General features: G+C 44.0%; 1 protein-coding gene and 1 pseudogene across 1 annotated transcript; one reads left to right on the top strand and one right to left on the bottom strand.

The window, feature by feature from the left end:
- The first annotated feature begins 839 nt into the window (after positions 1 to 839).
- On the top strand, positions 840 to 957 carry LOC112478513 (annotated as a pseudogene).
- Positions 958 to 6,171: 5,214 nt separating this feature from the next.
- On the bottom strand, positions 6,172 to 9,432 carry TCF23 (transcription factor 23). The gene is made up of 3 exons (XM_006910318.1): positions 9,211 to 9,432; positions 8,190 to 8,432; positions 6,172 to 6,351 (listed from the first exon to the last, which is right to left on the bottom strand). The coding sequence occupies exons 1-3, from the start codon at positions 9,430 to 9,432 to the stop codon at positions 6,172 to 6,174; spliced, it is 645 nt and encodes a 214-aa protein (XP_006910380.1).
- Positions 9,433 to 20,857: the final 11,425 nt, after the last annotated feature.

The raw sequence follows: 20,857 nt of genomic DNA, 5'->3' as shown, positions 1-20,857 counted from the left end.
AAACTTCCACATTTCCAGGGCAAGCACAAGTAGATATTCATTTTACAGTAGTATATGAAGGCCCTGCCTGTCTGGGTCAATGGCATATTTTTATGACAACCTTCTGAAAACAAAATAAGTCTGTCTTGGTCTGCCCTTATGTCCAGGTGGTGGTGGCATGTTGTTGATGATAAGCACCTGGTGAGACTGATGAGACTAGTCTCAAGGGAGTCTCACTTCCTTGGCCTGTTGGTGGAGTATTACAACTGTGTTTTGCAAGGCACATTCAACCACCATTGGCATATGAATGAAGAGGAGCTTTACTAACTGGCACATCCCACATCTGGCAGCCCTCCCAGTGTCTTGCGATAAGATGTAGCCTTTCCCAGCAGGCTTGGCACATGCCCACACTTCCGCGGTTACAGCTGAGCTTTGCTTCAAATTCTGGTTTATGCTACTGTACTTCTTGTCAGAGCATATAAGATCTCAACAGTTTTATATTCACCTGTTCCAGGTACATCATTTATGGCAGGCTCCCTCCTTAAGCCCTATTCAAAATTTTCATTTTTAGAGAGAGTGTATGTATATTTTCACTAGGACACCAGAGCTCTAGGGGCTCTGCCAGCCACCATGCCATTAGCTATATTTTCTTGGATTTGTGACATGGGATCTATTTTCATCCAACTTGGACCCAACCCCAGGGCTTCTGACCCACTGAAGCCTTGATGTAACTGTTGTTATTTAGGCTTAATTTACTCAACTCTTTTTCTCCTTCCAGAATTTTTAATGTAGGGGATTGTTTCTATTCTAAGCACTGAATAACTTTTTGTAATTTTTTTCAGATTAAAAAAAAACCTCAGGTCTACAGCCATGCCACCCCGAACATTCTGATCTCGTCTGATCTCAGAAGTTAAGCAGGGTCGGGCCTGGTTAGTACTTGGATGGGAGACCACCTCGGAAGACGGGGTGCTGTAGGCGTAAAACAAACAAACAAACAAAAACCAAAAAACTTCAGTCATCTTCGCCCCTTCGTAACTTCTCAGCTTTTTCAATGGCACTGGTCCTTAGTTCCACTTCTGTCTCCATTAATATCTCCCGAGTGACGGTGGTCAGCTCTTGCCCGAAGCCCTTGAGGAAATCCCTTGTCCTCTGTTTCTCTGCTCAGTGGCAGACCCCCTTGCTGTGTTGGGGGTGGTTCTCTTCTCCCACCTTGAAGCTGGGGAGGCAGAGCCCACAGGAGGGGAAGTGCCCATCCTCACATTCCCAGCACCTCCAGCAGCTAGCTTGGAGGTGGAAGGCTCAACCAAGAGGACATAGAGAATCGCTCTTGGTGTTTCTCGTTGACAAAGCAAGGACCGTGGTGGTTCTTTTGAAGGCCAAGGCATGGGCACCTGTGGTGGACTGCAAGTCCAGCAGGGGTCCTGGGACCTGGCAGTCTTTCCACTGGTGAGGACACGTCAGTTGGGGACATAGAGAAACAGGACAAGCTGAGGGAGCAGTGCTCATGGAATCTGAACTCTGCAGGGAGAACTGACTTTGCCTTCTGGGTTCCCGGGTTTCTTGGCCGGGCTCCAGGAGATGGGAGGGGGTTGGGAGCTGGGAATCTCAAGAACAGAGGGCTTGCTGGGTATGCACTGGTTACACGGTAACCAGAGGCACCTTGACCTTCAGGGAGATGCGGGCTGGACCCTGAACCCTCAGACCATTTACCCGGTGTTGCTGAGACTCCTGGCCCTCCTGCCCCTGTCCTGTCAGAAGCGACTTCACTGCAAAAGCTACAGCCAGGTAATGCCTATGTTTTCCAGACCGACCCCTTCCTTCTCTCTCCAGACTACGCCAGACCTTCCAGGTTCCTTTTCATCCTTTTCTTTCTCCTCCAACCCAGCACCCCTTTCTCTGATTGTTTGCCTGATCCTGGACCATCCCACAGCAACTGCCCCGGCTCCTTCCCACAAGGGAGCGCTGGCTTCGTGGGCAGAGGCTCTTAGCCCAGGGAGGCACACAGCGTGCTGGCCTCCCCTCTCCTCTCGCCCTTGCTCTGGTCTCCCTTCTAGCCAGGGAGGCTCAAAGCAAAGTCTTTCACCTTTTCTGCTTGAGTCCTTCCCCACCCCTTTGTCTCCTGTTCACCTCACACCTCTCCCTTTGCTCTGTGTGTCCCCAGGACCTGTCCATGGACACTGCAGTGTTCCGGAGAAGATGAGTAATGGGATGCTGAAGGGCAGCAGGGACAAGGAGGCCATGGCGGTGGCCGAGGAGGGCCTAGCCCACCAGGGAAGCAGCTCTACCTTCATCCTCCAGGAGACTTCACCAGGAACCCAGGCCTCTGTCCACACTCTGCCAGGCACTCCCCCTGACCCCAAGCCCTCTGTCTCTTGAAGACCAAATCTTATTCACTGTATCTGCCTTAGGCAGAGGATAGAACTGTCACATACAGGGTCATGATGTGGGGTAGGAGCTTTCCTTGACCACCACCAATTTATTCTAGAGCAGATATTCTAAAAATTTTTGGTCTTAGGACCACTTCACATTCTTAAAAAAAGTAGGACTTTGCAGAGCTTTTGTTTATATGGGTTATTCTACTGATAGTCACCATATTAGCATTAAAATAGAGAATTTTAAAGAATATTTATTTTAAAATAACATTAATTAACCCACTATATGTGAACATATACAGTATTTTATAAAAAAAAAAATAGTTTTCCACATTGGAAACTATTTAGCGAGAAGAGTGGCATCATTTTACATTTTTGCAAATATCTTTAATGTCTATTGTAACTGATAGCTGGATTCTCTATCTGTTGTTGCAACATCACATGTCATATAGCTTCAGGGAAATTCTATTACACTCATGAGAGAATAGGCGTGAAAAAAGGCAAGAAGTATCTTGTGTTATGAAAATAGTTTTGGCCACTTAGAGCACTGAAATGGTCTCAGGGGACCCCTCCCCCCAGGTTTCCCAACCCACACTTTGAATATCTCTGATCTAGAGCAGTGGTCAACAGACTTTTTCTGAAAATGGCCAGAAGTCCTACATAGGAACTCTGAACTCATTTTAGACATTACAGTCTTTCGTAGCTACTCAATTCTGCCGTGGTATCAGGAAGTACCATAGGTAATATATAAACAAAAGAACGTGACTGTATTCCAATAAAAACTTATTCACAAAAACAGGTTGGAGGGGCTAGAATTGGCCCACTGGCCATAGTTTGACAACCCTTGGTCCAGAATCTAAGCTTGCAGAGGCCCTGGGTTTAGGGTTCGTGCCACGAAAGGGAGAGGACAGTACCACCTGACTCGTCCTGGCCAGGCTTCTTCCAGAGGAAGGGAAAAGGAATTATCAGAGAAGAGTAGATTTTCTATTTCTAATTACTCTAGTTCCCAGTTAGGTAAGATCTGCAGTCTCTGCCTTAATACTCAGATAACCCCTTGGCCAGGTCTGCCTCCCCCACAGTCCATCTAAGCCTCTGCCCTTAATTCTGCAGCTCATCAGAAAGCACACACACATCCAACTGTGGGAAGCTGTTCTCACCATCGTGGCCTGCATCGTCCCCTTGGGTCACAGGCACTGGGGATGGGGCAGGCAGTACGAGATCACCAAAGGGACGACCAGCCCTCTGACTCCTGAGCCAGGCCATCTTAATGTCACTTAGTCACCTGTGCTCCTGCTTCCTTTTGGAGCCTCTTTCACACATACCCTTGTTCCCAGGGAATAAAAGCTGTCTGTGGACCTGAGTCTCAGCTGCCTCCAACTGTTCTTGTCCACCTCCTGCTCCCAGGCCCGTTGGGAATAAAAGGTCTCCCAGTGAACAGATATTTTTCTTCTGCTGCTACAGAGGCAAAGGAAGTTACCGTTGGTTCTGGTTCATTTGTGGATCCAATCTCTGATCTGCTACTTCCTCTGGTTATTCCTCTTCATCCTCACTCCTTCCCTTGGCTTCACCTCCCCGCTCACAGCCCTTTTGCACCCTGGCCTGACTGTGTTGGGTGCTGTCTGTTTGGAAAAGTTGCCCTTTGGACTTCAATAGGACAGTCCAGGTACTAAGGAAGACAGCTTTGCCTGGAAAGAGCCTGAGGCAGCCTTAGAAACCTGTAATGATGACATTTGCCCTTCCTCAGCCCTCCACCAGCTTCATTCTTATTTTGCCCTTTTCATCTTCTCTACCAGGGTGTCATGGTCACCCTCAAGGGCTTACTACGAGCAGGGCGGGGTGGCGCAAGCTCCAAACCAGTCTCCTCAGTTATCAGGAAAAGCCCTATGCTCTAGAGGAACCCTCTATGCACACCCAAAGCCAACCTTCCCAGTTTCATCCCCAGAAAAATATTGCGTGCCACCAGCCCTGGAGGAAATTCATCTGCTTCTCATCCTATCACCCTCAAACTCAACCAGGAAGTTACTGCTCATTGGCTTTAAAAATAGAACATTCAAGCTGGACTTTTATGGTCTCCTGAAGAGCACTGTGCTTATACCCACCCACACCTGGTCTCTGCCCCTGCCTGGCCCTATCCAGCTGCCCAGAAGCAGCTCTGCACAAGCTCTCCAGGCCCCTCGGCAGAAGCTCTATAGATTTACGAGTTCAGCCTTGGCCCAGGCCTTCTCCCCGTGGCTCCCAGCCACAGTCCAGCTGCTCTCCCACATCCCATGCACCCACGGCTGGGACATTCTGTGTCTTCTTTTTTGACTCCACCCCAACTTGCTGATTCACCCCTTCAGCCCCTTTTCCCCTGCTGAGCTGGCCAGCCCTGCGGAGGCAGGACAGCTTATCACGCAAAACCCAGACCTCCGACCACGTCTGGCCTGTCCCAAGCCTCAGTTATTCTCACGATGGCAGTGGTGGTTCTGTCTAAGGCTACCCCTGTTGGCACTCTAGTCAGCCTAGCCCATCCCCTCCCCCTCTGAGGCCCTGAAATTTAACAAAAGGATGGTTTCATTTTGGTGGGGACTTCAGTTGCCTGCTTTGAAGCTAGATCTAATCTGGAAAGTTATTTCCAGTATGTGTAGGCTCTGTGATTAGTCCTCAAATGATTTCTTCAGGGCCAGGGATAAATTCCACTAAAGCTCTATCAGATTTCTGTCACCCCATGGCAGACCTTAGGGAGGGCCATGTCTGCGGGGAGGAGCTGGCCTGAGGGAGCTCGTTTGTAGGCAGATTGTAGAAATAACTCCAAAGCCAGTGAGGCTTTAGGCCAAAATTATACTAAGAACCCAAACCCACTGAACCCAGGCCTTGTTTTTCCTGGAGGTTAGGTTTCTAACATAATGGAAAGAAAAGACTGTAATTATCAACCCCTGGAAAAGATACACATTCTCCATGTAAGGTCCTTCAAGGATATAATTGAGTCTATCACTATCTTTCATATGCAAGGCCTTAAGGTGCTGCCTGGTTCAGTTAAGGTAGAGCTGCTCCTGGGATAAGATCTTCTCAAAGTAGGCAGCTGCAATGATCTAAAAGTTTCTCTGGAAACTGGAATGTAAACAAAATAAGCTTTATTGCTTAACCTGTAACTATAACTCATATCAGGAAAGGAGCAGAAGGGTTCAGGGCCCAGAGAGGGAGAAAATGTAGTGATGAGGGGCAGCTGGAGAGACTGTAATGCAGGAACGAGCCCCCTAAATTCCTTCCTGTCTTTTGACTTCCAGTAAGTATCTTGGGGCATAATGACAAAATATGTTCCCTTCTTCGGGTTCCGCCCTGGCAATGTGACCCCAACCTAGCTCTGTTCACACTCACAGCTACCAAAAGCCTGTCTGGTCTTTGGCTGTTCCATCAGCCCCCGTGGCTGTGGCCATCCTAGGCCCCTACCTCTCACCTGCCCAACCACGTTTGTCTTTTAGCAATGTCCAGAGGGTTTGTGGGAACTTAAAGATGGGGGAGGGGTGATGAGCAGGGATGGTGCCCTAACTCAATTTCCAACCCAATCAAACTCCTTACTCTCTCATTTCCCTTGTAGCTGCCACAGAAGAGCCACTGGGGAGTCACCCACTGAGTGTCAAGATGAGCATCTGCTCCCTGGTGCTCTTGAGTTGTCTCCATCACAGACATGCCGGCGGCTTCACCTGGTCTGCGGGCTGGAACTGGGAAGCTGAGTCAGGTCTGATGAGTGAGCGTCAGAGTGAAGACAGGCAGGGCCTGGTAGAGAATCCAGGTCCTTAAGCTTGAGTCACAGCCTAGGAGAAAAGGGTGAGTGTGACGATCATTTGTCATCAAGAGCTGGTGAGAGTAGCTTGGTGGGAAGGAGAGCATCTGCCTCTCCAGGGACTTGGGGCTCGGCTTCTGCCTCTTCCGTTCTTTGGCCCAAGGTGGTGGCTGTGATGGAGTCAAGGCCAGAGCACCCCAGGCCTCCAGCATAAAGACGAGATCGCATCGGCCACTTCTGAAAGACACGGGGATGCAAGGTGAGTAATGCTCACTATTGTGGCCTGAGTTCAGTGGGTTCCTAGTACAAAAAAAGCTTCACTGGCTCTGGAGTTATTTCTACAATCTGCCTACAAATAAGCCCCTGGCACTCCAAACTTGGCCTTCCCTACCCTTGCCTCCTGAGACCCTCCCCTGACATGACTGCTCTGATCACAGCAGTTTCTGGCTCACCACCACTTCTGGCCATACAGTCTCCTGACCACCTGAACCTGGTGGAGAGGCACATGAGGAGCCAGCTGAGGAGAGTGAGAGCCCAGTCGAGAGGGAGGTGGATGCAGAGCTGGTCACAGCCAGGGCTGGGCAGTGGGGACGGCAGCAGAGCGGTGGCAAGGAGAGACTCCTGAGGCTGAAGAGTCCTGACCCCTACTCTTGCCCAGCCCTGGCCCCAGATATCAGTGCTACCCATTTCCTCTCAGCTGGGGACTGTCCAAGATCGTCTATCCTTCCAGCAGGAGTGTGGACAGTTCCAGAACTCACCAGGTTGACTCTGCCCTGAGCTTTGCCCTCCTCTTGGCAGCCCTGCCACTTGGGGGCTGAGGGGACACTGCTCTTGGCTAACTTCCTCACCCCACTGAGCTGCCAGTGTTCTAGACCTAACCAGGCTCTCATCCGTTCATTCTTCAGCGTATTATATACCTACTACATGCAGTGGTCTTACCTTGGCCGCCAATTTGCAACTTAGGAAATGACTATGCCCCTCCCCCATGCCAGGTACCACTGTCACCATTTCAGAGTTGCCCCGTTTAGTCTCAAAATCTTGCATTTTAGCCACATTTACTTGAAAGAAAAAAATCTCAAGTTTCAAGACATTTAAAACCTATGATGTTTAGGGGAGAGAGATGGTAAAAAGTATCTTCCATAAAAGTAAAGTTGATCTCATTGCAATGGTATCGTCAGAGGGCAAAGATAGCCCTAGCTTTACACACAGTGATGCTCTGCAACCAGCAACTTACGTGTCATCCCCTGGACCTTCTTGGTGGCTGTGAGTGGGGGTCCGAAGTCGGACACCCTTGGGTTCACACCACATTTAGCCACTTAATCTCCCTGAGCTTTGGTTTCCTCATCCTCCTTTGGTCCTTGTGTGTGTTAAAAGATGAGAATGCACGGAAGTGCTGAGCTCAGCCCCCGGCATAACTTTAGCATCCAAATAATGTTAGCTGTTACCGAGATGGTGATTTATTATGAATTAGACTTTCATTTATGATCTCATTTCATACCCTGGAAGAGAAGCAAGGCTCATGTTATCTTCCCTTTCACGTGTAATAAAACTGAGGTGCAGGGAAGGTAGGGTGCAGTCTGAGAAGTGGCGCGTGCAGGAAGCTCCTGCTCTCGCCTGCCCCAACTCCCACCGCCTCCTCTGCTCCCCCCAACCCCCCCCAGCTTGGTTGCTTCTAGAGTGATGCTTTCTTAGGCTATTCTCCCAGAGAGAGACCTCTCCTGCGACACAAGTCCAGAGGACACAGGTCATTGTACGATGGGACGATGCTCCCCGAATCTAGGACTCTCCTAGGTGTGGTTTCCTGTCCCAGGCACCAGCCCTAGAAACTGCCCCTTTTCCTCCGCTGCCACAAGGCACCCCAGAATCTTTGGGTCTTCTCTTGGAGGAATCACATTCTCATGAAGTCATTTCCAATCACCACCCCCCTCACTGCACCCCAAGAGCCAACTTTGGCTCCTCTTCTGAGAGAGCAAGAAGCGGCTGGTTCCAGAATCGCTCTGCTCAGGGCAGAGGGCCTGAGTCCAATACCCTCTATCCCAAAGTCCCTTCCCCAAGGCCCTGGGCCTGTGGCCTACCTTGAGAGGGTGCAGGTAGGGGAGTCCACGCAGAAAGGGTGGCCAGGCGGGGCCAGGCAACTCATGGCCAAGCGTGCAGGTGAGATGGGCTATGTAGCTGGTGGCCAGCACCAGCACATCCAGCTTGGAGAGCTTGGTGTCAGGCGGCACGGCAGGCAGAGCAGCCTGCAGGGCCAGGAAGGCCTGGCGCAGCGTCCTCACCCGGCTCCGCTCCCGTGCCGCGTTCTCAGGACTGGCCTCACTCTGCACAGAGGACCGCTGGTGAGTGGATCTGACCAGATCCCCAAATGCCACGGCTTCTAAGAACATTCTAGTGTAAAGTCTCCTGCCAGAGTAGCAGCGCGCTGAACAGCAGAGACCAAAGGGCCTCACCCTCAGTTTGTCCACTCTTGGCCCTGCCCCACCGTACAGCTGAGGAAGTAGAGAGAAGGCCTTGCCTGGGGTCGGATGGAGCTAGGATGTGCCTGCTCCTAGCCTTTGTTCCACCCACACCCCAGTCTGAATCCAGTTTATCAGGGTGCCCGGAGGCCACAGGGATCACAGAGCCACGCCCTGCTCTGTGATGTGCCTGCTCCTAGCCTTTGTTCCACCCACACCCGAGTCTGAATCCAGTTTATCAGGGTGCCCGGGGCCACAGGGATCACAGCCCTGCTCTGTAGGGCTGACCCTTCGCCTGGCCAGGCCCTGAGAGGAAGAGGCAGCTGTGGTGAAAAGGAAGAACACCAGCCCGGGGCTGAATCACACAGGCTGAGGTCCCGGCCCCACGCCGACTGCTGCCCCGGGGCCCTGGGATAGTCACCCCATTCCTCCAGGCCTCCGTTTCCTTGAGAGAAGTGAGTTGGGCCAGTTATCTGAGGTACACCCTGGTTAAGACTGACTTAACTGCTCTGACTTATCCTAGCCACCCCAGCATGGAGCCTTGGAGTCAAAGGGACCAGTGAGGCTCTGCCATCAGAAGTGACTTCTCAGCCCCTCCACCCCTCGCCTCCCAGTGCCCTCTGCAAGGCCCGTATTTCCTTACCCTGCCTCCAGCCAGGCTCCTGGCCCTGGACCCTCTCGGGCCAGGGGCAACTCTGCTCCATCTTTGGTTGCTCCAGCTGGTCTCTTCCCACAGGTCCTGCCTCGTCCGGCTCAGGCGGCTCCTCCTCCTGTCAGGGCCTGCTAGGAACCTTGGCCTGGCCTTCCCTGGGCTCTGCCCCACTCTGGGCATGGCTGGTGCCCCTCTTGCCTCCCTCTGTGACATGCTGCACCCCTGGGATGTGGTGTCACAGCCCCCAGGACAGGAACACAGTGCCTGAGGGAGCCCTTGGGCTCAAGCTAGCTGGGGCAGGCTGGTCATCCAACCAGCAACGTCTATATCTGGGGGAGCTGGCGCCAATTCAGTCTTGCCTTGCTCCTTGCTCTGGGAAAACCGCCCACCCGGCACAGCCCCCGCGAAAAGCCTCCTGCCTGCCTCCCAACCAGCTGAGGGGTGGGGGTGTTGGATGCTGGGAGTGGCCAAGCTCTGGGAGGAGGTCCCCACTGAAGAAGGCAAGAGGATGGTGGGAAGGGAGCTTCCTTCCTGGAGCCTTGCCTGACCCTGACAGAAGTCCTATGATAGACCTGCAACTTCAGCTTTGGGGTTCAAGTCCATGGAAGGGCCTTGAACGTCCATCTCTGTGCCAGAAGCCTGCCTGCCCACATCCCTGAAAGGACTTTTTCTCCCCTTGCTAGTAAACATGACTTTCTAGCCACAGGACACTTGCTCCCCATTCTCCAAACATACCTCCTATTTTCTACCCAGTGCTTTTCCTTTTACCTTTTCATCCCCTTGGAATACTTTCCTCCAGCTCTGCCCATCCTGTGGGCTATACCCTTCGTCTGTGATGGCACAGAGCCCAGAGCCCACGGCTCCCTTTTTGGTCGGTGCCCTGCTTCACGCACGACCATACCCTGGCTAGCTTTCTAACAGTTCAGTGTTCTCAGATCACTACATGTCAGGCACTGTGCTAAGCACTTTATATGTATTATCTTATTTATTTCTCAGATCGATTTTATTAGAAAATAGACTCTTACATCCTCATTTTACATATGAGAAAACCGAGGTATTGGGAGGTGAAATAACTTGCCTAATGTCAAATATCTAGTAAGTGATGGGGTGGGGGGGAACCCGGGCAGCCAGTGAACTTGGAAGGCTGCCTCTCACCCTATGCTGTTCTGCCTCGGGTGGGGTTACTCACCTATCTGTCCCCAATGCAAAATCTAAGTTCTTTGAAGGTGAAGACCAGATGTTTGCCCAGTAGCATTGTATCCTCCATACAGCAAATTAGAGGGAGGCAGGCTGAGGATATAGCCAGCTCGCCACAGTGGCTCCTGCTTGCCTCCGAGTTACAACCTCTGCTTGCAGCAGAATCGTCTTGCATGTCCCTTGTCCCTCAATCTTGAACTCCAGTGGAGACAAAATAAGTAAAGGAAAAGTGCAGAGAGGGCAGAGAAACAAAGGTGGTTGTAGATACAGTCAGAGAGACACCCCCCAACCAGAGAGAAAGGAAAAAAAGAAGACAAGTAAAATCGACCTGAATGTCCACCAATAAGGAAGTGATTACATAAACTTTGGTACATCCATACTATGGAATGATATGCAGAAATAGTAAGAATAAGACAGACCTCTGTATAATGGCATGAAAAAACTCTCCAAGATGTATAATTAACTGAAAAAATCTAGTTGTAGATCAATATGTATAATAAGATCCCAGCCAGGATCAAAAACAGCAGAAAACACAAAGTGTAAGTGTGAAGGTTTATGTGTTTATGTGAACATATAGAAAGGAAACTGAAAAGGTACACACACAGTTTTTATTTTATTTTATTATTATTTTTTATTCAGGATGCAGAGAATTAAACATACACTTTGATTCATGACACACTGTTGTCTTTGCCCAGTAGCATTGTATCCTCCATACAGCAAATTAGAGGGAGGCAGGCTGAGGATATAGCTCCCTCTCTACCTTCTTTCTATTTTCTTTTATCCCATTCCCAGTATTCTTTGGAGTGCAACCACTCCAAACTGCTTACTGTAAATTCTTTTGCTAGCATGTGTGGTAGTTTAAAAATATGTGCACAAATTCTTTGACACCTTTTTTTTTCTCAAAAGGTGGAGCCTAATCCCTTCCCTATGAGTGGGGGCCAGACTTAGTGACTTGCTTCTAACAAATAGAATGTGGCAGAAGTGCTGGCATGTACCTTCTGAAACTAGGTTATACAAGACACTGTAGCTTCCTCCTTGCTCTCTCTCGGATGACTCAGGTCACTTGTAACACTCACTCTGGGGGAATCCAGCTGCTGTGTCATGAAGATACTCAAATAGCTCCGAGGATAGGCCCATGTGGTGAGGAACTGAGGCTTCTCACCAACAGCCATCACTAACTTGCACCCATGTGAGTGCATCCAGCCCCAGTCCAGCCTTCAGATGACTGCAGCCCCGGCCAATGGTTTGAGTGCAACCCATGAGAATCCCCAAGCCACTCACTCACCCAGCTAAGCTTCTCTAACCCATACAATTTCTGACCCACAAAAGCCATGAGAGATACTAAAGATTTACTGCTGTTTAAGTTTGGGAGTACTGTGGTAAGCAGTAACAGATAACTAATGTAGCATGTGTTACTGAATCATATGCATTGCGGTGTGAATTTTAAATTTGGTAAAATGCTAAAACATTTTATATTATAAATATGTAATACAATACCACTTATTTATTAGGCATTGTATTGTATTATAGTATATATTTTATTGTTACTTCTTCCATTTTGTCCTGTTTTAAGTCCCTTGCTTCTCACTGCTGCAGAGTACTCCACAGTGTGCACCTATCACATTTTGAGCACTCAGAGCCCCAGGGATAACATCCAGTTTGCCTCCAGCTCTCCATCACCCCAAACAATGCTGTCATGAATACCATTTCATGTCTCCTCGTGGATCCAGGTAAGGGTTTTAAAAACTAGAAGCAGAATGCTGGATTAATTGACTCAACACTGCCAGGGTGCCATCCAGAGGAACTACGGAGTCTGCATGTTCAACAGCACTGCACAGGGCCCAAGAGCTCCACATCCTCACCACCCTTTGGTATTAACCACATCCCTAGTTCTATAGTCAAAGTGGTATAAAGGGTGATCTTGTTGCCGTTTGAATTTGCTGTTCTCTGATTACTGATGAGTTCAAGCACTCTTGGTGTCTGGTGCTTGATAGAGATTCTGTTTTATTTTTCTCCATGTAGGGAGCCAGTTTTATTATCTCCCAACATCATCAACTAAACAGTTCATTCTCTCTCTCTGTTTAGTCGCAACTCTCACTGTACCTTATATTAAGTTTCCATATTTGTATATAGGTCAATTTGTAAACTCTCTGTTCTGTTGAACTGATCTTTTTGTCTGTGTCTGAGCCAATATCACACTGCTTTTATTATTATGACTTTGTAGCATGTTTTAATATTTGGTAGGATAAAACTCCCTTATTTACTCTTATTTTTCAAGGTTGACTCAGTTATTTCTGGACCCTTATTTTTCCATATAGATCTTAGAGAAAGTTTTGGTTCCTAAAAATTCAACTGAAATTTTCATTGAGATTTCATTGAATCAGCTGGTTAATTTGAGAAGTTTGCCATCCTGATACTTTTAAGTCAATCCTTCCAAAAACACAGAATGTCTCACTTTATTCCAATCATATTCTACATCCTTTATTAGCTTTATACTTTATTCCATGAATGTCTATGTATTGCTTTAGTAAAATAGTTCACAGTTTTATTGAACTAAATAGTTCATAGTTTTTGTTGCTCTTGCAAATGCTTTTATTTTTATTGTATGGCTGCTATAGAGAAATGTTATTAAATCTTTAAAGTTTATTTTGAATCCAGCAACCTTGTTGAACTTTATTAGTCTTAATACTCTGTTGATTTTCTAAGTAGATGAAATAATGACAATTTAGTCTCTTCTTTTTTAATCTTTATAATTCTTATTTCTTTCCACAGAGCAATGACAAGTGCTTCCAGCGCTATGATAACCAGAAACAGTGATAGTGGGCACTCTTTTCTTCTCCTAATCTTAAGTAAAATGTATCTACAACTTCTCCGTTAAGCACAATAGATTTGCTATAGGTTTTTGATATATGACCTTTAGCAAGTTAAGGAAGTCGTCTTCTATGCTTTGTTTGCTAAGAGGTTTGCGGTGTTTTTTAAAATCATAAATAGGTGTCGAACTTTATCAAATGTTTTTCTGAATCGATTGAGATAATCGTGGTTTTTCTCCCTCAGTCCGTTAATATGTTTAATTGTGTCCTTAGATTTTCTGATGGTCACTCTTCCTTGAGTTCCTATGATAAATCCCACCTGCTTGTGATTCATTTTTAAAATAAACTGTCCTCATCATTTAGTTGATATGTTATTAGGATTATGAGATTATAATTTTCTTTTCTTTAACTATTATCATTTGGTTTTAGAGCCAGATTTACACTAATCTCATACAATGAGCTGAGGGAGCTCTCACTCTTTTTCTATTTTCTGAAACAACTTGTTACATAAGATAGAAATTAACTCTTTTTCAAAAGTTTGGTAAAACATACTTGTAAAACCACTGGGCCTGGGTTTTTTCTCTGGTAGAGAGGAGAAGAAATTTTAACTTCTATCTCAATTTCTTTAGTTTCTTATTAAGTTCCTTATTTCTTCTTGTAAGTGTTTGGTATTTTATATTTTTCTATACAGTCATCTACTTCATCTAGTAGTAGTGTGGGGCAAGAAGAGCAGCCTCTCCCTCCCCTTCTGGAACAGCCATTCATACCACTCCTAGTGCTGCAGGTGCTTTAGAAGTTCCCTATAAGTTTCACTACTTCCAGCCCCAAATGGGAGCCCTCTTTCATTATTTTTTCATCTCCATTATGTCTCTAGATAGTTCCTCCTTTTTTGTTCTGTTTTTTATTTGTACTCAACTCTCCTTTTGTTCTTTGTCAGTGTCTCCAGAAGCGTGTTTAGCTTATTAATCTTTTCAAAGATCAGCCTCTGAGTTTTTCTAATATTCTATGTCTTTTTAAAAATTGTGATGAAATACATAACATAAAATGTACCATAGTAACCATTTTTCAGTGTACAGTTCAGCGGCATTAAGTACATTTACATTGTTGAATGTTGAACATCACCACCATCCATCTACATTTATCATCTCGCAAAACTAAAATTCTGTACTCATTAAACAATAACTCCCCATTCTCCCTACCCCCAGCACCTGGCAACCACCACTGAACTGTCCGTCTCTGTGAATTTAACTACTCTAAGTACCTCTTATGAGTAGAATCATACAGCATTTGTCCTTATGTGATTGGCTTATTTCACGTAGCAGGGTTCATCCATATTGCAGCATGCATCAGAACATCCCTCCTTCTTAAGGCTGAATAATATTCCATTGTATATATAGAACCCATTTTGTTTATCCATTCATCTGTTAATGGACATTTGGGTTGTTTCTACTTTTTGGCTATTGCGAATAATGCTGCTATGAACATGAGTATACAAATATCTCTTTGAGAACCTGCTTCTGATCTTTTTGTGTATATACCCAGAAGTGAAATTGCTGGATCACACAGTAATTCTATTTTTAATTTTTTGAGGAACTTGTATGTTGTTTTCCATAGTGGTACACCACTTTTAATTCCCATGAGCAGTGCACAGGGTTCCAATTTCTTCACATCCTCTGCAACACTTATTATTTTCTGTTCTGTTTTTGTTTTATAATTGCTATCTTAATGGGTATGAATCTACATTCTTTTGAAATCTACATTTCATTAATTTTTGCCCTTATTTTTATTTTCTTTCTTCTCATTTCTTCAATTTTGCCCTAGGGTTCATTTTCTAACTTCTTGAGAAGAAAGCTTGGTTGGTTTGCCTTTTAAGTTTATTGTGTTTTGCTATATAAGAGAAACAACAGAAAAAAAGTCTCAATCATCACAAACATATTTTTGCACTTAATAATACAGCCTCAAAAATACATCAAGCCTCAACTGACAGAAATGCAGGAAGAAATAGATAATAAAAAATTATAGTTGATTTTAACACACCCCTTTAAGAAACCGAATAGATTAAATACAGATATATAAGCAAAGGTACTGAATTATAATTAATAAACTCAAGATACTAGATATATTAAAAAATAAAGGACTAACAGTGGACATTCCTGGGCAGAATAAAAATAGGAAGAGTGTCAAGGCCAACTATTAAATCTTACTCTGTATACTTCTATATTGTTTTGATTTTATAAAATGGAATTTATTTGTATATTATTTGTATACTGCAAAAAACAATAAGAGATAAAAGGCAAAAAAAAAAAAGGAGTTCAACAGACTTGCTCACACTTTCCACCACAATACTCTGCCAAAAGCCTTGATAAAATCAAATACATAGGGGTTATTGTGATTTCCAGGCTAGAAATCTCATTTACAAAGTAGGAAATATGAGAAATATGGGAAAAATTTATGTGATATGTACATACAGATTATATTAAGGTACCTACAAGCACTTGGAGATAAGGTAAATTGCATTGCTGAACTGCAAAAGCAACTCACAGTGGATCAGAGCACAGCAGTGCAAATTTCAATTCCCATCTAGCAAATCTTCATGGCAACTAGTATGAGAGAATGTCAGTCAACTTTGGAGTCACAAAGGCCAATCCAGTAATACTCATTCCACCACTACCATTCAGAAAAGATAGAGCTTTGCTAATAGACTGAGTATTTCTATTGAGATGAATGGAGCTAACTCTCTTAGCTTAGTGCTATTAGGTAATCAATTTATTAATTTGCCAAACTTCCCTTGTTCTGAGACCATGCATCAAGCATCTTTCTGACTCCCAGGCAGGTCTGTGATTTGAGAATATTGATATTGTTAAAAGCAGTAGGGCAGTCTATGCAATTATGATTTCTCATGGTCAATCAATGATGTGAATTTTAATTACATTTTGACTTCCCAAATAGCTAGGCTATGGACAGAGAATATACTAATTATTTCCCATCTGTGTGAGCTCCTCTTTTAGGGTAAATTTATAAATTGGCATTCTGGCACTTACTTCAGGCTATTGTGTTTTAGTTGGCATGGTCAAGAGCACAGTTTTTATCCCAGAAAGTGAAAAGCCAGATATAACTGATGCCATAGCATACACAGTAGTTCCCCCTTAACAGTTTCACTTTCTGTGTTTCAGCTACCTGCAGTCAATGTTCTGAAAATATTAAATGGAAAATTCCAGAAATAAACAATTCATAAGTTTTAAATTGCACCTCGTTCTGAGTAGTATGATGAAATCTTGTACTATCCCACTTCATCCTGTCCTAGAGGTGAATCATCCCTTTGTCTAGCATATCCATGCTCTACATGCCACCTGGCCCTTAGTCACCCAGTAACTGTCTCAGTTATCAGATCAACTGTCATGGTATTTTAGTGCTTGTGTTCAAGTAACCCTTATTTTACTTAATAACGGCCCCAAAGCACAAGAGTAGTGATGCTGGCAAATAGGATACACCAATGAGAAGCCGTAGAGTGTATGTATATATGTATAGAGAAAAAATAGTATATATAGAGTTTGGTACTATATATATGTGTGTGTGTATATATATTTTAACACACCCCTTTAAGAAACCGAATATGTATATGTATATATATGTATGTATGTATGTGTATGTGTGCATATATGTGTGTGTGTATATACATATATATATGTATATGTTTGTATGTATGTGTGTATACTTTTTTTTATATATATATATATATATACACACACACACATAGGGCTCAGTTTCAGGCATCCACTAGAGGTCTTAAAACGTACCCCCCGCCCCAGCAGATAACAGAAGAATGCTGCATGCTACTTCCAGATGGCTGTATGTTCTCTACAAGTTTTTTATCCTAACCCACTCTGGCCATTGTGATCATCCATTTCCTTTCTAAGAGCTCATGTACCTTCTGTTTAGTAATCCAGTTTAAAATTTTCCTGGCAAGAAATTAGAAACTGGTTTATTTTGGATTCTAGACTTTATCTTTGTTTCCTTTGTGAATATCTATTTGCAGTTATCTCTTATAATCATGATTTCTCCAAGAATACTCAAAGTAGTTGTGCAAGCAGGCCCTTCTTGCCCCTTCTTACCATATGATAAGGTACAACCTAAACAGAAAAGAAAAGATAAAGAAAACTGCAATGGTCAAATTTACTTAGATAACTATCAATTCACCCATTCATTCATCCTCTCAACAAACATTTGCAGATTTCTGGAGAGAACATGTTATATAGCATTGGAAAGAAATAGAACACAGTGTTCTTGCCCAGGGTTGGAGTAGTGGGGGGTGAGAAGAGTGTGTGGTAGATAAGATCTACAATAGAAAACAACTAGCAAACTAAAACAACTGCATTGCAATATCACTGCTCCACCTGGATGCCATATGCTTAGAGAGCTTCCATTTACTCTGTCAATAAAGTTTTACTAAGCATATAGTAATTAACATAAAGTAGGAGAGAGTGGTTAGTGTAAATTGAAGTTACTATAAAGATATTTTTGTTAGAACAGCAATCTTCAAATTGGAGTTCTCATACCACCAGGGGAACCTATACGTTTTCTAAGGGGATTCAAGTTCTAGGTTGACCAATTGTCCCAGGTTATCTAGGACTGTTTTGGTTTTAGCACTGAAAGTCTTGCATCCCAGGAAGCCTTGTCTTTAAGGCTTGATCTCAACTTCTATATTTCCTCCACCCTAAAATTGATATGCCTGAGATTTGACTGGTTTTCCTTTTCCTAAGTGATCTTCTCTCACTTTATACAATCTCTTACTTATTTCTAATTTTATTATGATAACTTGTGCTGGGGTGAGAAAACCTCCAGGGTACCAAAAAAAGAAAAAGAAACAATTATAAATATTGATATAGGTAAAACCTCCTATAATCTAGGCATTGTAGACCTTGGAAGGACATTTCATCTTTCACTTATATACTGGGATAGTTAATTTTATCTGTTGACTTGACTGAGCCATGGGGTTATTTGCTTAAACATTATTCTGGGTGTGTCTGTGAAGGTGTTTCTGGATGAAATTGAAAATTTATATTTGAAGCAGTAGAGTAAGTAAAACAGATTTCCCTCCCTAATGTTGGTAGGTTTGTCCAATTTATTGAAGGCCTAAATAGAATGAAAAGGAAGAGTAAGGGAGAACTCATTCTCTCTGCCTGACTGTCTTTAAGCTGGGACATCAGTCTTCTCCCACCTTTGGACTCAGACTTGGACTAGAACTTAACCATTGGCTCTCCTGGTCTCTAGTTTTGGTGACTGCAAACCTTGGGACATGTCAGCTTTCATAACTGCATAAGCCAATTCCTCTCAATACCTCTCTCTCTCTCTCCCTCCACTCCCCTCTCCCTCTTTTTTTTTTATTAGTTTATTATTTTTTTTTATGGTGATGTTGGTTAAAGAAATCCAATAAGTTTCAGCTGTATACTTTAACTGTAAGGCATTATAATATATATATACACACACATATACACATACGTGCACACACAATAACTGTCAATAAAAACAGATAACTTAGATGAAACAGATAATTTCTTAGAAAGACACCAATAGACTATATCTATATTTGGAAAGATAGATTGATAGATTAGATAGATGATAGATAGATATAGATGATAGATAGAAAGCACTAGAACAGATAGATAGATAGATAGATATAAATGATAGATAGAAAGCACTAGATATAGATATATCCTATTGGTTTTATTCCTCTGTAGAACCCAGACTTATTCATTTATATTTCTATTAAGGGCAAATTCTGGCACTGGGAACAAGATATTTTGGCCTTCTCTGGCATAGTCTGAATTCAGATTGACTGTAGAATGAAGACAAGGTGGAATTAGAAATATATATTTAATGACCTTGACTCTTCCATCCCTTGGCAACTCTCTAAGAAAGCCTTGAGAGCCTCACTGAAGACTGCAGGGCCCTCTTTCATCCAAGCACTGAACTCATGGAAAGGCACATATGTGGTCTATCAATCTATTTACAGTATTCAAATTCACAGAATTCAAATTAGGCAAAAAATCGATAATAATATAGAAGACTTGAGCAACACTATAAACCATTTAAACCTAATAGATATCAGAGAATACTCAACAACAACAGAATATACATTATTCTGAAGTACGCATGGAACATGCTCCAGAATAGACCATGTGTTAGGGCAAAAAACAAGCCTCTGTAGATTTAAAAAGATAAAAATCATAAAAAGTATATTCTCCAAACACAATATAATAAAGTTAGAAATCAACAATAGAAGTAAACCAGGGAAATTCACAAATATATAGAAATTAAACAACACACTTCTAAATAATCAGTAAGTTTAAAAAGAAATTGCAAGAAAAGTTAGAAAAGACTTTGAGATTAATGAAAACAAACAACAAAAACAAAAACCCCAACGTAACAAAACATATGTGATACAGCTGAAGCAGTAGAAAAGAGGGAGAATTTATAGTTGTAAATGTCTATGTTAAAAAAGAAGATTTCTGATTACCTAGAACATTGGAACTTATTTCAATTTGCAGTGTCTTTTTTATTGAATATATTAATATTCCTCTGAATGGTACTGATAAATGGTTCAGTGGAATAAAAGTAATATTTATTTATGGTGATCGAATAAATTATTTGCCTAACTTAAGAAAATTACTGTGCATTACTCAATTGACGTGAGGTGATAGAAGAGTCTGAGTCTACCTATGGAATATATTGGTTTACTTTCAATGCTTGAAGATGTATTCAAAGATAATTGGTTCGGGAAGACACCATACAGTTTTTTTCCTTTAAACTGCATGCTGCAAATATGTTTTATGTTTACATAAAGAGGAAATTTTTTTTTTTTACAAAGAAGAAAAATCTCAAATCAATAACCTAATCGCCTTTGAACACCAGAAAGAGAAAAACAAATTAAACTCAAAGCAAGCAGAGGCAGGCAACCAAAACGGCGTACGTAGATGATAGAGGCTCTGTTCATCCCTCTGGCAACCAAATCAAAGTTGTGACAGAAACAAGGAGCAGCAACAAGGAAAAATCGCCTGGAATCTAGATGAACAAGCCATACAACTAGGTAGAAATCCAAGAAAGCACCCTGCAATGGCAGAAGGTATGATGCGGGGAGGATGTGGGGCTGCCCAGTCCCCAGTGGCTGAGTGAGATGGAGGCTATGGCAGCAGCAGACGCCTCTTAAAGGGGCCATGACCGTGAGCAGATTTTCGCGGATACGGACCTGCTCACTCTGAGCACAAGTGCCAATTTGGCTGCGTGCAGGGGGCACCAGGGACTTACAGGGAGACACTGTCAGAGTGAGGGCCAAGACGAGACTCACTCTGTACAGAAATGCCAGCGATATCCATTGTTTCCTGTTGAGCCTTCCCCTCTACCAGCACACCTGACACAGCACCGCCATAGCCGTGATGTCACCAAACTGGATAACAGATGTCGCTCTGCCCAGAGGATTCCCTGAAACTCTGCCTCCCCTAACTCGTGATCCCACCCAAGCCACATCCAGGTATATCCTCGGCGAGTCAGGTGCTCCTTGCTAAGCAGCGCCTAGACTCACACTGGAGGCAGCTGGCCTCGGTTTCTGGTGTGGCCTTTTGAGGCAACTATAA

Source organism: Pteropus alecto, unplaced genomic scaffold (genome assembly GCF_000325575.1).
Source record: "Pteropus alecto unplaced genomic scaffold, ASM32557v1 scaffold61, whole genome shotgun sequence".
Taxonomy (NCBI): domain Eukaryota; kingdom Metazoa; phylum Chordata; class Mammalia; order Chiroptera; family Pteropodidae; genus Pteropus; species Pteropus alecto.
Note: the sequence above shows the minus strand (reverse complement) of the source record. Positions and strands in the feature narration are given on the sequence as shown.

Excerpts from the sequence above, each read along its gene's own strand:
- TCF23 (XM_006910318.1), bottom strand. The coding sequence starts at position 9,432 with ATGTCACAGAGGGAGGCAAGAGGGGCACCAGCCATGCCCAGAGTGGGG. Across the intron at positions 8,433-9,210 it reads GGAGCCTGGCTGGAGGCAGG|AGTGAGGCCAGTCCTGAGAA; the intron begins GTAAGGAAATAC and ends TCCTCTGTGCAG. Across the intron at positions 6,352-8,189 it reads CCTACCTGCACCCTCTCAAG|AAGTGGCCGATGCGATCTCG; the intron begins GTAGGCCACAGG and ends CGTGTCTTTCAG.